Source organism: Meles meles, chromosome 6 (assembly GCF_922984935.1).
Source record: "Meles meles chromosome 6, mMelMel3.1 paternal haplotype, whole genome shotgun sequence".
NCBI classification, from domain to species: domain Eukaryota; kingdom Metazoa; phylum Chordata; class Mammalia; order Carnivora; family Mustelidae; genus Meles; species Meles meles.
The window spans coordinates 46,974,335-46,992,241 of record NC_060071.1 but is presented as its reverse complement, the minus strand read 5'-3'; the positions used below and the strand labels follow the sequence as shown (position 1 = coordinate 46,992,241).

The window sequence follows — 17,907 nt, the reverse complement described above, 5'->3', positions numbered from 1 at the left end:
CACTGAGAAGTCTGAAGGGGAGACACGGTGATCTGCGAGCAGAAATGGACACAGTCAGGGACCCCTGCCTGAGGACTTGGGCAAAGAACAAATGATAAAAGCACAAGGGAGCAGTTAATGCCAAAATCCTATTGTGTTATCTTGACGACACCTGAAGCAAGCTCTAAATCTCAGACAGTTGTAACAAATTCCACCTCTGTTTGCCCCCAGTGACTGGAGGCAGACCAGAGCGTGTGACCCTTGGAGGAATGGGCCCACGGTGCCAGCTGGCTTACCTTGGCGCACGCCACAAGCTGGGAGGTAGAGAGGGCACACTGGGTGGCAGCAGCAATCACCCTGTTCTGTAGGACCGTGTCTTCAGCTACTTGGGCAACATTCTTCGCCTTTAATACCAACATGGCAGCAGCATTGGCAACAGCTTTGGCCAAACTCATTAAAACATCCTAAGACGGGGAATAAAAAACCAGTCATTTATTTTTTTTTAATCCCCCTTTATAGCCTAGAAATAAAATGTGGTAATATTTTACTAAAATTCCATTTGAACTTTTTCTTACCGGTCCTTCCTAAGACACTTATTTTTCTGACATGTCAACTCACCCTTAAACGTAATTAAAGAAAGTGACTTGTGTCCTAATGACATGGTCTCTTACGCTTTCAGTAGCATAAGGTTTAAATCTAAACCAGGGTCACTCCAGGGGAGGGTTTTTGTTTTAAGCACAGATTCACATTCATGTACCTCTCCAACACTGGGAGTCTTGATTAAGTCTCTTGAAGATGTGGTCGGTGCAGTAGCTCAAGAAAAGCTAAACGATAGCCAGAAGCCATAAATACAACATACTGGTGGGAGGATAGAATTCGTGGCCTCCAGGTCATCGTGTTCTGCTGTCCCTTGAAAATTTATCACTTGGATTTCCATTTTGCACAAGGATCCAAGGTACCATCAGCAATTCAGGCACATCTCTGCCTCCAGAGGGCAATGTTGGACACGCACAGACAATACCTACGGCTCAAGTGTCAGGGAGTGCTCTGAATGGAAGTTCTTCTCAGTGTTCTATAGTCTTCTAGATAGGGATTAAGTTATTATGAGAAGCGGAAAGGGAGCCTGCATAAATAAACAAGCTACGAGCTACGACCTCACTGAAGATGCAAGGAGCTTTGAGCCTTTAGAGATCAGTTTATACTTTGACTCAACAAAAAGGCGTTCTGTCTGCATGATGGAGAATCCTTTGATTCAGCCCACCAGATTTGTCACCCGCCTGGGTGACCTGAAGAATAACCACTGTTAACATTTAATTTGCTTCTTTGCTTTTAATACCGAAGGTAGTTTATTTGGTTTGGAAATGCCTTTCCGAACACATCCCAAACATATGAGGCATTTTTATTTTGAACAAACATGTCAAGGCCTTCTCCCAGAGGAAATGTGGTCAGAAGTCTTTATTAATTCATCAGATAATGAAAAGCACTTTTGATTCTGAATGCAAAGGGCACCCACAGAGTCTTTACAAGGAGATACTTTATGAGAAGATATGTTGGACAGAGAGGGCTCAGCCTGCACAATGTTATACAGAGCAGAAACTATATGTTATCCAGGCAGAACAGAAACCCATAAACCTACCACATAAACTGATTTTAAAATGGACAAAACCCAAGCACTCCTAAAGAAACAGTATAGTCCAGTCTTTCTTTTAGGTCTTCGACATTTATTAGATGTCCAAGAAAAAAGCAAAGCTTGAGGTTCCAAAAGTTGAAGATGCTTTTAGGATCTGATTGGCACTTATCTGCCACGTAACTTTTAGAAACTGCTCCCAACACGGCCTGTGAAGTTATGGTTCTTGAACACCTATCGTGATGCTTAGCGAACACTCAATGTGAACGTCACAAATTATTTACAAGATTTTTAAAAATATCTTTCCAAAGTGGGTCACAGTACTCTTTCACTTGATATGAATTCGTCTTTTCACAGAGGGACCAAGATCTGGTCATGTAGACTCACGATTGTTCTAAGGGCCTTTGTCAGACTCATTAAAGAAATCCTGTTCCTCCTATTAATTTTGTCCAAATAAAAAAAATAGTTAGAAAAAGAATGTGATACGACAGCCACAGTTGCTGACAAGGCCTTTGTCAAACCTTTCAACAAGACCATGATTATGTAGCCCGTGTAAAATAAATCTTTGTTAACTCTGGGAACATGCAGTACATTGAGAACCCAAGAAAAGCTCTGAGATAAGATCTCAAGAATCAGAAAAATAGTGCATAAGAAATCCAATGTCAGTAAGCCAGGGGCTACTCATAACTGGAAGAGGGTACGGGATCACCTTACTGCACTAAGCTTTGCCCAGAGATCTTACAGAAACAGAAAGCATTCAAGTCAGGCCTTTTCCTGGCACGAAAGCCTCTTCGGGACCATACTGTGAATCTGAACCTGCTTTCCTAGCATGTCTGAATACAAACCACAGGAAGCAGAGTTTGCATTCATATGTGATGATAACTGTCTGTCAAAGAGAGAAAGAAAAGAAAAAGTCTTCAGCAAGCCAAGATGCATGCAATGTTTTCAGGAAGAACTGTGACTTTCTTCTCAACTGTTCTAAACACTCTGGGAAAGCAATCACATTTTTGAAGAAAGTAAGTTGACCATTTCACGTTAGTAAAGCCAAGTAAACCAACAGCTGAATGTCATATTTACCCAATGTCTAAGCAGGTGCCTGCCTACAAAGAATTTCCTGCTCTAATACAAAAAGCAATAGCTAATACAAGGGCAGTTTGGGGATCCAGCTCATGGGAAGTCAGGACAGGGTCATAGGACATAGGAAGTCAGGACAGTTCATTGGAATTTCATGGGATATATTTATGTGGTCTGCCGTCAATTCTCTGAGTGAAATTACTACTGGCCATCCCAGCACAGAAATGGTTTCCAGGAATACAGCTACCCCCCGTTACGGGGCCCACCCTCCATCATGACATGAATGTTCAATCATGAACATGAAGAGGACATGAATGAGTCCTCTGGCCATAGCACACAGGTGTGCGGAAAGTAGAGGAGAAACAAATGCATCTATAGATTCAAGTTCCATGTATCACAACAGGTACGGCCATGTCCTAGCATAATTCACGCATCTTATGCAGACAGAGTCTAGTAGTTCCAGAGAACATTGCATACAGAATTGCCACTCACGAAGCAAGAAACTTGAATTCTACAGCAAAGCTGAATGGTCTTTTTTTCTGAATGCTACGGAATTCCCCACTAGGAAACGTGACATAAGATTTGGAAAAAGCATCTTGCAGAGAATCTGGGCTCCAATGGTAAGTTGAATGAGAATGTAGTTAGCCACTACTTAAAATTCAGTCTTAGGAGGAAGAGAGAGGCATGAAGGGCAGCTTCCCACAAGGATGGGAGTGGACAAGTTCCATGTAGCCTGGAGCTCCCCTTGTCTGTGGCATCTGGGAATGGGTGCAGAGAAGCTGAGCTCCTCTCTGAGCAGACAGCCCATCACGCAGGCCGTAAGCAGGGGCTACGGCCGTGCAGCAGAGGACGAATGGCACATATCCTTGGTATGCAACAAGAAGGGTGACAGAAAGAAAAAAGTCCCCACTATGCTGCTTTTGGATATGATACAGACAACAGACCTACCTCTGACCACGAAGGAGAGCCCATGCTCTGTGTGAACGCAGTGTACGTGAGCACGTTTCCTCTCTTTTATGCAAACTCCAGAACAATACAGCTAAAAACTGTCCCCAGAAGAGGAAACAAGACTGGCCATGAGTCGATAATTACAAAGTTGGATGGCAGACATGAGGGAGTTCATGGCATCATTCTCTCCACTTTTGTGTTTAATGAACATCCAGCACATGTCATGACGAGTGAGAACAGCTAAATAAGCGTTTTACAACAATGATGCAAGATAGGAAGGGAAGTGAGTTTTTTAATTGAAAATTAAAAAAAAAAAAAAAAACTAACAAGGCCCACCCCCAAGAAAATCCACCTCAATCTTATTCTTGACAACCCAGTAAAGATTTGGTTTTTCACGCATTCTCCCTGTTTGGGTCTCGACCATCACTTAGACAACTGTCCAACATTACGGGCTGCAAATATCTTACTTGGAATCGCTCATCTGTCTCATTCTCTCCGATCTGTCTCAGAAGATCCCCACTGGCTTGTCCAATGCTTCCAGCAGCAGTCAAAACTGTCTGTCGAGGCTAGAAAAACACACACTGGTTAGAAAGAAAATGCATTTCCTCCACAGTGCCATCAGACAGCAGGGTAGCAAGAGGAATCCTGAGGGAGTGGCCTCCTCCTGCACCTAGATGAGAGTCTATTGGCCAGAGAGGAGACCTAAATATCCCAGTAAAATCTGTGCAAGGGGGCGCCTGGGTGGCTCAGTAGGTTAGGCTTCTGCCTTTAGCTCAGGTCATGATCTCAGGGTCCTGGGATGGAGTCCCACATCGGGCTCTGTGCTCAACAGGGAGCCTGCTTCTCCCTCTCCCTCTGCTGGCCTCTCTGCCTACTTGTGCTCTCTCTTTCTCTCTGTCAAATAAATAAATAAAATCTTAAAAAAAAAAAATCTGTGCAAGGAAATGCCTGATGTCTCACAAAGCAGGTACAGGCAGATCGATTTGAAATGTTCAATCAATGAGTCCTGATCAGGTGGTAGGAAGGTGATAGGCACTTTACAGAAATTAGGGCACCATCCTTTATCCCCTTCAAATGTGTATTGACTGTGTGTGTTTCTGAGGTTGAATCTAAACAATTCCCTGGGGCGAGGGGACCAGGAGTTTTCCTACTAGCAGCTCAACCAGTGCCAAAAGTTGAACCACAGATTTTTCTACCCAGTTCACCAAGTCCAAACCCCACGGTCTCATTACATCCCCCACCAGGATGGAAGGAACAGCTTTGGAGCGGGAGCCCTGTAGCACTCAAGGCCGCACCTGCCTCATCAGAACCTGAGTGACCGCATGCCCCAAGAGCTCACCTCTCCAGAAGTAGGCTGCACAGCCTTCAGCAGGTCTGACACTGCCCCCGCGAGGGTCCTCGCAGCTCTGAGCAGGTCCTCCCCACTGCCCACCTCGTCGTCCATCAGAGCCGCCAACAGCTTCACGCCCTTGGACATCTCCGTCAGGTTGGAAGAAATGGTGGTGATCGCACATCCCACTGCTGTGTAGTCGGTGTCTGCAGGGTCACCTGGGACAGAAAAGGGCCGCCACCATCACAGGAGGGCGGTGAAGGGTGAGGAGAGCCCAGATGGGGGCGGGCTTCAGCCATCACTTTGTGGGAGCCAGACAGAGCGGCATGCGCACAGGGAGATGCCCGGCTCCCTGTCTCCAAGGCGCTGCTCCTCCCAAGTCCTTCCCAGAGGTCTACACTGCAACACTGAACATGAGGCCCTGTACAGTTCCAAAGGAAGTCTGGGCATCCCGTGGCTCTTTCTCTCGAGTGCCCATCAGCAGTCGAGGCACTGAAATGCTGCACGGAGAAGCCGAGACATTTGTAGGCTCTCACCCGACCTTGAAAGGTGTCATGAGACTACTGTGGGACAAGACAAACAGGGGCCCGCGTGTTGGATCTATCCCTCCCAAACCCGTTTGAGACTGTAAGCTCCCAGAAGGGAGAAACTAGCTCCCGTACACTTCGCAGTCCGTCCCACAGACGGGTGGACAGTGAGCAGAACTACGTAAGGGCTTGTTGAAGGAGGCATGATATCGAGGGAAAGGAATGAGATGCTCCCCGCCTTTCTCCCGGGTCAGTGTGAAGAAGTGCCTGCAGCACTCAGAGCGCCTAAAAATAGACAAGCCTCTCATCCTCTGAAAATCTGTTGTTTCAATCAAAGAATAGTGATTGTTTCTAAAGCAAAACCACAAGACAGCACCAAGCCCTCAGAGACTCACCAGCAGTGAGGTTAACCACTGAAGCTGTTCCAGCTGTGATCGCATCCACCTGAGAGTGGATTTCGTGTTTGGACTCGTCGACTTTGTTCTGAACCCACACTCGCGACGCCTGCAAAACCAGACAAGGGCATGACACAGTCACTGCGTGGGACTGCCTGGGACACCAGAGACGTCGTGCCATAAAATGAGACCAGCATTTTGTCTGTACTCTTGTTCCTGGGCCGGCACCAGCAAGGCCCTCCGGTCATCTTAAGCAAGGTCATGAACAGGCCCCCGGCTCATTCACTGATGGCGAACAGCACAGATGTTCTCCATGCTGCCTTCACTGTTTTTTTCTTGAGTTTTTAGGATCTTAGGAAAGTTCTGCATGGCTTTATTTAGGTAAATTTAATTAAAAATGAGAATTAATGTCTCATCATATTACTGCACACCAGTAACAACAACTGTTGTTATTTTCTACCTTGTAAAAAACAAGAGAGCAGGGTTAGAATTAGAATTGCAGCTCATGAGTGTTCTCTGTCGGTATAAAGATTGTCTTTTGTTAACACGAATGTGGTGTAGACATGGCACCTTTCCTGGAAGGACTGGGCCGGGGAGGGGGTGGCAGGAAATGGGTCGAGACCTCTGTTCTAGATCCAGCTCTATCACTGATAAGTGACATGACCTCGGGCATATTACATCTAGGTCCTGTGAATTACATTTCTTCTACTGTAGGAATTCAGTGGTTTTTACAAACCTTTCCAGATCTTATACTTTATGTTCATGGGAACCTATACATAGCAAACTCTCTATTTCCTGGCATTTCTGGACTTAGCCAATAAGTGATCATCTCCATTCATAATGATGACCCTGGGGCAACAGACGATGCCGATCTGCTTCCCAAACCATGCCAAAAATATTCATTGAGATTTAGGATGTGTCTAGCACTAATCATATTTTTTGGTATACCAATGCTTTAAAAGTTGGTGAAGCAGGACTGTTAAGTCCAAATATTTTAAAACCATCTCATGATGGTGCTGGATATGGGGGGGGGCTGCCTTATGTATTTTCACTCCGAAGATCCCCCTCGAAGACTGTGCAATGATTTCAGGTACTTGGGATACAAAGCACCGAGAACAGCAGCACCTGCAGGACGGCAAGCAAGCAAGTGAAAATCACAGCATTCAGGGAGGTCCTGCAGGACAGTTATCCCGGTGGGGCAAGATGGGGTGACAGACTGCATCTCGGCCCTGGCCTGGGATGGCTCTGTCAGTCCTCATGGGGTGGTTTTCAGGCCTGATTGCCCACTAGAACCACCTTGAGAAATGAAACAAGCAGGCTCCAACATTCATGACAGGATTTTTTTCTGGTTTGAGCTAGGCCTCAGGCTTGGTTCTTTAAGTTCCCCCAGGTAATTCTAACATGCAAAGCAGGGCTGGGAAGGACAATGCCAGCCAGTGCTTCATCAGCTTTAACGTGTACACCAAACAGCTGGAAGTCCACGGAAATGCAGATTCTGATTCAGAAGGTTGGAGCAAGGCCTAAAATTCCACACCTCTCAAGAGATCTTATGTATCGGCAATGCTGCTGGCCTGTGGGCCGCAGTCAGAGTAGGAAAGGGCTAGGTAATTTCATGCGGCAGCACCTACAGAAAGGCAGCTAATTACCCTGCCCTGCTGAGGAGCTGAACGGTAATGCAGTGGTTCTCAAAGTATGGTCCCGAGATAGCAGCGGAGGACCTGAGGACTTGTTGCAAAGGCAGAAAATCTCAGGGCCTACCCCAGACCTACTGAGTCAGGAAAGTGGGGATGGAGCCCAGCAATCTGTTTCAACAAGTCTTCCAGGTGACTGAGGCATGCTAACGTTTAAGAAGCACTGATAACAGCTAATGCTCACTGAGCTCTCACTACATGCTAAGAACTCTGCACACGACTGGATTACCATGTCTTCCTAAGGACCCCATGCATGCATGACAAAATGGAAGCTTATAGAGAGTAAGTTGCCTGGATTCACATAGATGCTAGGAGTGGAACTGGGATTTGAAACCAGATTATGTGACTCTAGAATTGAAGTTCTTGGCCCTTGAGAGATATTGCCAATACCCAGTAGCAGCCCATGATTCTCTTCCTGGGGGTACCACCTCACTATAAAGACTCCATATATTGGGGAAAACAAAACAAAACAAACCCATGTGTTTCCATTTCACCTGGCTGGATAAAGATTTTCCCAGCTGAATGTAGACACAATGCAAAGCCGCGCTTTGTGCCAGGCAGAGACCCGAATGAAAAGCATGAACAGTATTTACCATATCCTGGCCGAGGGGTGGCAGTGAATCCAGCTCGCTGAGGTCGTCCTGGGCCTGCTGGACAGCGTGCATGCTTGTGTTGATGGTCCCCATGAGGGCCTGCTGGGCCGAGGTCTGCAAAGGCAGATGACCACAGGGTGTTCATAACCTCTCTCCTGGGACTGACACCGCCCTCTATACAAAACACGGCCAAACTGAACTCCGGGCTCAAGACAGAGTGGTCCACGCTGTGTCTCAACAACCCCAAGCACCTCCCATTTCAAGCAGGGGGCTGGGACAGAGATTGTATGAATAGAATGCTCAATGTGGGTGTATGCCATAGAGAGGTTATGATCAGGAGAGCGTGGAGAGCTTAATCAGCTGGCCAGAAGACTCAGAGAGAGTCCTTGCAAGGGAGCTACTCCACTCTGAGTAATGAGGACAAAAGAGCTCATGCATAGGAAACATGTTTCACCCCAGAACTGTGCTTACTAAGTAAGAAAGGACTGCACCCAAACCTATAGTCAATACGTTTCTTCAGAGTCAAATCACTTCTGAGCTTTCAGGCTTTTCAGCTTTTATAAAGTTCTTCCCCAGCAGCCCCTGATTCCTGAGCAGGCAGATCAGCAGCGACAAGAGGCAATGATCCACTCAGGAGAGAGCGTGGATCACTAAGACCCAGTCTATTTCTAAGACCCGCTGAGGGCCACCCTGGGCTAGCTTGATGCTGTTAAGGCAGGGAAGCAGGGCTCTCCATACTCTGTATGGCCAGTCACGTGGAGAGGTCACGGTTGCCCTCCAGCCCCCGAGGACACCCATGATCCTACACAGGGAGTTACTAAGACACCCCATTTGAAGAGAGCACCGAGTAGCCAGGCACTGGGACCATGCAGCGAAGAGCCACAGCTCGGAGGGGAATGGGTGAGAACGTGACAGTGCATGCCAGCTCTCCCCAGGCTGGTGTCTCTCCCTGCGCATCACAGGCAGCCTACTGAGGCCCAGCGCCAGCGTGGGGGATGCCTCACCAGCGGGGGCATGTGCCCTCGGTGCATCTGACCAACCACGACCTGCTGCTGCGGTGATGGCATGCTGCCCATGTTGAAGGTCTCGGGCCCGCTGGAGCCCGAACGCATCACGGCAGGCAGTGCCACGGAGCCGTGCTCCACCTTCCCGGCCCGATTGAACTGCTGCTGCAAGATGGTGGACCTGCAGGGGACAGGGGTTTGGTCACTGGGGGGTGGCCACTCACATACAGCAACATGATAAGACATCATGGGTGTCACAGCTGTTTGCAGCGTCATGTTGTGGAGGCCAACTCAAAAGAGGTATATACAGATGGAACTGTGAGTGAGGCAGCACCAAAGTACTCAGAAGAATCCCGAGATGAATCTTCTTACAGTTATTTTTACAGTTATTTACAGTTATTAATACAAATAAGCATTCTCAGTTGGTTCATGATATTAGCTTTGCTTAAGAACCCCCCCCCCACCATTGTTATGTTTCTGTACCAGTCATGTTCCAGGTGTATGTAAAAATTTTGGATACATTGATCTATTAGTAAATTCCACCTGAAATAGCATTCATTCAACAAATATCTCTGTGGACCAGGTTCTAGTCTAGGCATTGGGGACATTGGTCATTTAGCCTTAGAGAGAAAGGAGAAGTACAGAAAGGAACTAAAAGAGAATCTCCCACAGCTTAGCTCTCATCCCCCAGGTCTAAGGCCACTGACCACAGAGGGCACTTAAACACCTTTGGAGCCTTGATGATAGGATAGACTTTGGCACCTCCTCCAGATGATTTTTAAAAAGTCTAGGAAGATTTCTAGGACATCTAGTAAAAAAAAAAAAAATCCATTTTTTACTTCCAATATGTTCTTAGAATGAGTAGGAAGGACTTTGAGCATGTGAATGTGGACTATCTGTGTAGCAGCCCAGAGCACAGACCCCATCCAGGGAGAGTCTGGGGGGGTGGGGTGGGAGAGAGAGAGAGAGAGAGAGAGTGTGTGTGTGTGTGTGTGTGTGTGTGTAGGGGCAGATTAGGTGAGCAGCTGCATTAAGGAGAGAGAGAGAGTGAGTGTGTGTGTGTGTGTGTGTGTGTGTGTGTGTGTAGGGGCAGATTAGGTGAGCAGCTGCATTAAGGGACCAAGCCTCTGTCCCAGGGTTCTCCAACCATCAGATCATTCCCTATTGCCCAGGGCAAAGCTCATGAGTCGGGCTAGGATACTAGAGAGCAGGAATCCATGGAAGAACAGGGATGTCTGTGTGGCACGGTTGGCACTAGAAAGGGTAGATGTGGGAGCCCCAGGAGGAAGTCAGGGGCATCCTGGGATCTTAGCCAATGTCTAATGCAGGGAGAAGTGGCAGGTCTTGTGATGGGAACCAACCTGGACCATTCTTCCTGCTTGCCTTGATCAGACGCCACCATGATGCCCTAGGCATTGGGAAGGGGCTTCCATGGTAAAAGGCAGTAAAGAGTGTCAGTGCTCTGGGCTCAGACACTTACTCAGCTGCTCTTAGCAGGACAAGTGCAGCAGAGTCCTCCGAGGGGAACAACTCAACCTGCCAGAAAGCACTAGCTTACTGATTTCCAGCTAATGGTTATTAATAATTCCAAGGACTTAAGGTGCTCTACAAGAGGGTACCATGTATGTGAAATGCATCGCATCATCAGGTTTGGTTCCAAATTGTGTACTAAAATAGGGGACAAAGGGAAAAGCACCTTCAAGGTGATTATGAAGCCAATCAAGACAAAGTGATGGAATATGGAAATGGTCGAGAAGCAATTAGTATGACTTAGCAAGTTCAATATGAATTTTCTAGAACTTTCTGGCAGTTTGCTGTAAGAAACATCACAAGATCTGAACTGACTCATGGCCCTGCCTCATGGGTGCATCTGAAGTAACTTTCAGAACTTTGGTTTCCTCAGTCATGGACAGGCAGAAACATCTGGTCTACCTCTTGCATTGGGGGTTGTTATTGAGGTGAAATGAGACAGCATGCTAGACATACAGAGTAAAGTGTATGCAAGAAAAGTATTATCACAATGCTCTACGTAACATAAGGGGGAGCAGCTGCTCAGATTCCCCCAAAGTAACACCTATCAGATGTTACTTAATTTTAATAAATCTCAGTTTCCTTACATATAAAATGGGGTTGAGACTGTTCTGAAGTGAAAGTGATGATGAAGATATTAAGAACAGTAAATATTTATGCTGTGTCAGGCACTGTTTCATGTACTTTATTAATAGTTCATGCACTTTATTAATAATTAATAATCAGCGTATAAGGTGGTACTATCAATTTTATAGCTCAGATGAAGGGGCAGAGAAAATGTGTAATGTCCCCAAGGTCACACATTGAAAAAGAGACCCAAGGGGCACCTGGGTGGCTCAGTCAGTTAAGCGTCTGACTCTTGATTTCAGCTCAGGTCATGATCTCAGGGTTGTGAGATCAAGCCCCGCCGTCAGGCTCTGCACTACATGTGGAGCTTGCTTGAGATTCTCTCCCTCTTCCTCTGCAACCCACCCCTCAACCTGTCCCCCACTCTCAAGGGAAAAAAAAAGGAAAAAAAAGAGGGTGACTTGAGATTTGAACCCAGGAAGTCTGGCTCAGGAGTCCATGTTTTTAACCATTTCCCTCCACTGCCTCATGACACCTGTGGCATGTAGGGAGCATTCTATAAACAATAACTCCTCCACCGCCACAGAATCAAACAGAAGCCCACTCTCCAGCCTTTGATGAAAATGACACAAGTTAGGAGATTTAAATGAGCAACTACAGAACAGGACTCATGAAATAAAAAAATAAATAAAAATACTTACTTTTTTGGAGAAACAGACTCTTCCAGCATAGTCGACTCCTCATCCCCCTCTAATCCAAATCTATCCTTACTTTGTTTCTGAGGTGAAACGAAACAAAAAGGAAACTCAGCAGGTCTTGATGCAAAAACCTTTTAAGACACCTTTTAAAAGGAGCTACATAAGCAAAAATGTTGAGATTTACCCCCAATTCTTTATATTGGAGTAGGTGATGGCTGAAGAAAAGCAAACATAACAATAAAAAATAAATACATTGTTTAACGCAATATAGAATACATGCCTTCTGTGTTTATTACTGCATTGACTAAATTTCACACAGTTAAAATCAAGACATAGATATCGATGTTCTAGTTGAACTTGGTTATTTCAGTGGGCTTTTTCTTGAAGTCTTTGGCAGTCTGTTTGTATACCACTATGGCATATAACCCCACTAAATTTGTTAAGAATTTGATAAAAATTCATAAAATTCAGTAATTTGGTAAAAATTTGTGAGGAACACCTGGGTGGCTCAGTCAGTTGGGCACCTGACTCTTGATCTCAGCTCAGCTCTTGGTCTTGAGGTCATGGGTTCAGGCCCCAGAGTGGACATCACTCTGGGCACTGAGCCTACTTTAAAAAAAATTCATGAAAAATATGAAGAACATTTCCAGATCCTCAACCTAGGTTTCTAAAGAGGCTGGAAAGCATAATAGAACTACCTAGAGAGGAAGATGCTGAGGGGCTAGCTGGTCTCATTCATTAGCTAAGTGAAGCCCTACTGCTCATTACTCGGCAGTAAGAATATAAATATGAACTTCAGCTAAAATGGAAATTCTTGTGGGATCTTGAGGTTAAAAGACTGCATACTCAAGCAATCTTACTGTTAACATTAAATTAATGGGTCAAGTACTTCAAATTAGGGTTGTTTTGTGTTGTTTTATTTTTTCCAGGTAGCAGCATCATCTAAGTGAGTGCTTTTAAAAAAGGAACTTTTCCAATTTGCATCAGTCTGAAATACCTTTTTGAGGATAATGTCAATGTAGCCTGCAATCAGCTGGGATATCTGCTCTCCTTCAGTGGTTTGTACGGAATAGTAGCTTTCCTGGTACTCCCCAAAATCCTGAAAAAATGGCATTAGAAAAAATATAACTACATCATGTAGCTATAGTTTTAAGGGTAAAGAGGTCTAGTCTTGGAACAAAATGGCATAGACTCACTTTTCCCTTCTCTTCCCCTCTAAACACAACTGAATACCCTACAGTCTAGCAAAAGGGCTCTGAAAGCTGGAAAGGTAGATTGACTGGGGAGCACAGGACTTGAGAAAATACATTCTGGTGAATTTTTAGGTTTTCTTTTATATCCAATTACTCCCAGGTGAGTAATTCTGAAACCCAAAATCTCCAAAAGGCAGGATTTCAAAGGCCTGTCCTTTTTTGACAAAGGACCAGGAGAGGAGAAGCCCAATGGAGATCTATCTGGGAGCCCCAGACCAGCTCCACAAGCTGGGCTGGTGCTCATCAGCAGCTGCAGAGCAGTGAAAGCCCAGGCCGTCCCAGCCCCCACTTCACCACCCAGACAGGCAGGTGGTCTTACTCTTTGCAACAGTGGTCACATGAAGCCTGCGCCCTCCTGACCTGCACCCAGTGGCATAACAGAGACAGGCCCAGTAACTTCTGCCTACCCCCAAAACAGTCACCCAGCAATAGCAGGTGGGCCTAGGAAGTGTCTTCACAAACAGCGCCATCAAGTTTTGAGTAAGAACTGGGCAGTGTCAAAACAATCCAGAACACCACCGCAAAGGCCACAAAAGGAGGCCAGAACACCACACTAAATCTGAACAAGATGACTAATAAAACAGAATATTTAAGTAAGAGCAAGAGTCTCCTCACTTAATAACCATAATGCCTAGATAAAATTCAAAAAAATCACTACTCATATGAAGAGCCAAACAACTATGATATGAATAAGAAAAGATAATCGATTGATGCCAATAATGAGAAGAATCAGATACTGGAATTATCACATAAAGCAACCGTCATAAAATATGTTTCATCAATTACAAACTCTCCCAAAACAAATAGTAGGTTTCAGCAGAGAAATAAGTCAGAAGAAGGAACCACATAAAAACTATAACACGGAAAAATGCAATAACTAAAATTTAAAAAACTTAAATGATAGTGTGGAGATGACAGAGCATAGAATCAGTAGACTTGAAAACAGATGAAGAGAATTCAGTCAGTCTCAACAGTTGAAATAACATAGACTCAACAAAAGACAAAAAACAAATAAAGGACCTATAAATCAGACCTTCAGGATACTATGGGATAATAAAAGATGTAACATTCATATCATCAGAATCCCACACTGGGAGAATGTGGGACAAAAAAAAAAAAGGATTCAAGGAGCGCCTGGGTGGTCTGTCAGTTAAGTGTCCAACTCTTGATTTCGGCTCAGGCCACGGTCTTGGGGTTGTGAGATCTAGCCCCGTGCAAGGCTCTGCACTCAGTGCAGAGTCTGTTTGATTCTCTCCTTCCTCGGCTCCATTGCCCCTCCCCCCATCAGCTCACATGCTCATACATTCTCTCTCTCCCAAATAAATACATCTTTCAAAAAAAAAAAAAAAAGTATTCAAAGAAATAATGGCTGAAAATATCCCCAAATTAAAGACATATACTTACAAACTCAGGAAGCTGAGCATATTCCAAATACAACAAACCCTGAGAAATCCACACCAGGAACTTTAGAAAGTGACATACTATCTACAAGTGAACATCAATTTGAGTGACAATTTCTAATCTGAAACATGGAGGCCAGTAAGAAGTGGCTCGAGTGCTAAAAGAGAGAACTGTCAATGTCTAATCCTATACCTGACGAAATGATCCTTTATGAATGAAGGGGAAATAAGGACATTCTGAAAAAAAAGAAAAGCTGAGAGAATCATTTTTAGCAGATCTAACTTCCTTTAAAGAATGGCTAAAGAAAGCTCTTCAAACACGAAGGAAAAGATAAACAGAGGCTGAGAACTTAAAAAGAAAACAACAGCGGGATAGATAAGGAAAAAATAAGGAAATGTAGAAACCTATCCTTTACCTCTTGAGTTTCACTTAATCACATTCTATGGTTGCAACAAAAGTTGTAACACCATCTCATGTGGTGTTCAATGTATACAGAAGTATTTCTTTGAATAATTATTTTCAAAAAGTGGGGAGTGTAAAGAGACCTAAATAGAAGTGAAGTTTCTATGCCTCTCTGGAAGTGGTAAACATCCACACCTGTGGGTTATAATTATTCTTACATATATGGTAATATCTAGATCACTAAGAATGCTAAGCAAAGAGATATGCTCAAAAGCATTATAAATAAACCAAAATAGACCTCTCCCAAAAGAAGGCAACAAAAATAGGGGAAAATAAATGGAGGGGGTGAACAGAAAAATATTATAAAATGATAGATTTAAGCCTTAATATAGCAATAATTAGATTGAAATATAAATGGTCCAAATAGGCCAATTAAAAGAGACTGACCAAGTAGATTTTTAAAAAAGCACAATCCAACTTTATCCACTTTGTAAGAACCTTGTCTCAAACATAATATAGGTAGGTTAAAAGTGAAAGGACAGAAAACTGTATCATGCAAACATTAATTTGAAAAATCTCGAGTGGTTATACTAAAATTAAGCATATTTCAGAGTAAACAAATTTATAAGGAACAAAAGCATTAAACAGTAAAACAATTTCTCCATGAAGATGACAGAGGGATCTTAAATGTGCATGTAAGCACCAAACAGAACTTCAAAATACATGCAGTAAAAGTTGAAAGGAAAAATACAAAAACCTGCAACTGTTATCGGGATAGGGAAGACTGGAACAACACCACCAGTTAACAGGGTCTAATGGATATTTAATACTCTTGTCAAGTACTCATTGAACATTCTCCTAGAATGACCATATCCTGTGATATAAGCCAAATCTTAAAATTTTAAGACTTGAAATTATGCACTGTATATCCTTCAACCATAAGAGAATTGAACTAAAAATCAATAGCAGGAAGACAACAGGAGAATCTCCAAACACCTGAAATTAAATTAAGGCTCAGAGTAGAAAGAAATAAGACATGTTATAAACTTTAATCCAACTTTAATAAACATCATTGATATTCATTCTCTCTTGTGCTTGAGCTAGTTACTGTGACTCATACTATTTCTTATTTATCTTTAAAATAACATTTGTTTTCAACAAAATGGGACCTGGACCTAGTTTTCAAAGACTAATAGCACTCAAAGGCACATAACAAAACACGGCGGGCCCCTGCCCTAGCCATTCCTAGTTTTCCTTTCCATCCCTTCCATCCCCAAAGGCAACTACTTTGAACCCTTTCACTGTTTCTCCTAGTATTTCTAAATAACATGTTTTTAATTGATTTGATTTGTCTCTTTTCCAAGTTATCCACAACTTCCTACCATGGAAGGTGAGGGCGCGGTTCTCTAAGTATGAACATCCCTTCTTAAGGGCTATGCAGGTAGTTACTGACTACAGGAGGGAAGAAGGTATATTTCCTGATGATTCCTTCCAAGTGGCAAGAGTCTATCCACCAATAATCAAACTAGATAACTAAAGACTCCCTCCAAAACCCCCTCCTTACATCTTTTTTTATTTTTTCCCAATGCCGTATTATGAGACCTTATCTAGACACAAGCTGATACTTCAAATATTCCCTAGACCTGGAGAACAGTACACTTCAGGAGTGCCAGGAGATGGATAACTTTCAACGCTGATTTCTCTTATTGCTCAACGTGCCCTACAAAATAACGATCCTATCAATTCTCATGTGTCAATGTGGCTATCGTTAAGACAATAACACAATTATAATCTGCTAAGAGCAACTATTAAGGTTGGGAGGAGGAATTCAGAGGTCTAAAGGTCTGGGAGGGCTACATTCTCCCCACTTCCCATATACTCCACACTGAGAATTTTATCATCATCATCTTGTTTGATCTTAGCACCTCTGCAAAATAGGTATTGTGATTCCCATGTTAAAGCTAATGACATTAAGGCTCACAGAGGAGAGAGAACTCTCTCAGAAATGGGAGATGATGAGCTGGTTTTGAACACTACCCCAAAGTCTATGCCATTTCCTCTGTACAGTATGCTGTTTCTAGGCAGGCCGGGAAAACACACTTTAGCAAGATTTCACAAAGCTTAGGAACTTCTAAAACAACTAGAGATGAAGATAGACCCTTTCATCAGCTTCTGAGCATTAGCAAGTTTCCCTTTAGGGCATGCTAGGGCCAGCATCAGGAACACAGAAGACTGGACCAGTCCCCACCCTCTGTGGACTCCCACTTTCTGTCCCTCTGCACACTGCTCTCTAAGGCCAGGGAAACCCATAGTGCTTGTATTCTCTCTCCCACCCCAAAGTATTGCCCAAGGCTGTGCTGGTCCTCCCCATGGCCAGTCCTTACCAGGGTGAAGCTTTTGGGTGAGGCTGCCCAGCGCTTAACTGTGGTGAGTGGCCACTCCTGCAGCACTTCCTTGGTCTTCTCATCCACACGCATTACGGAGTCCTTGGTGATGCCCAGCAGGCGAGGCACCAGCTTGTTCTTGCCTTTCATCTTTTCCTGAAACAGGAAATACCAAGGGTTAGTGCTCTTCCTCTGAATACATTTGATTTTGCCAAGCCAAGAGAGATCTCATGATGTCTTACCTGAGGTCACCTACATTTACTATGTTTCAAAATAGGACTACTGGAAAACCAGGGTTTGGGGACTCGGTGAATGACTCACTAAACTAAAGACATGGAAACTAAAACAGGGACATCAGAAGGCTGGAAAAGATCCACAAAGGCACCCCTCCTGAAAAGAGATGCTGTTTAGGAGGGCAGGTTGCTCCAAAAATGGACTGTGATGGATCGAAGGGACAGAACTGAGAAGATATCCAGAGAAATAGAAGTTAAGATGAATTCCAAA

The 17,907-nt window shown here is 44.2% G+C and overlaps 1 protein-coding gene across 10 annotated transcripts in view; it reads right to left on the bottom strand.

The window, feature by feature from the left end:
* TLN2 (talin 2) overlaps window positions 1-17,907 on the bottom strand; it is a 424,186-nt gene that overhangs the window by 141,566 nt on the left and 264,713 nt on the right. For 9 of the 10 annotated variants that reach the window (XM_046008087.1, XM_046008086.1, XM_046008085.1 and 6 more), the window contains 9 exons: window positions 17,404-17,559; window positions 12,961-13,062; window positions 11,967-12,043; window positions 9,169-9,349; window positions 8,165-8,278; window positions 5,881-5,989; window positions 4,968-5,176; window positions 4,096-4,194; window positions 276-443 (listed from right to left, as the gene is read on the bottom strand). In XM_046008087.1, coding sequence (XP_045864043.1) covers window positions 276-443; window positions 4,096-4,194; window positions 4,968-5,176; window positions 5,881-5,989; window positions 8,165-8,278; window positions 9,169-9,349; window positions 11,967-12,043; window positions 12,961-13,062; window positions 17,404-17,559 — 1,215 coding nt within the window. Of the gene's footprint in view, window positions 1-275; window positions 444-4,095; window positions 4,195-4,967; window positions 5,177-5,880; window positions 5,990-8,164; window positions 8,279-9,168; window positions 9,350-11,962; window positions 12,044-12,960; window positions 13,063-17,403; window positions 17,560-17,907 lie in introns of those variants that run through there. The other variant, XM_046008094.1, reaches the window with a different exon arrangement.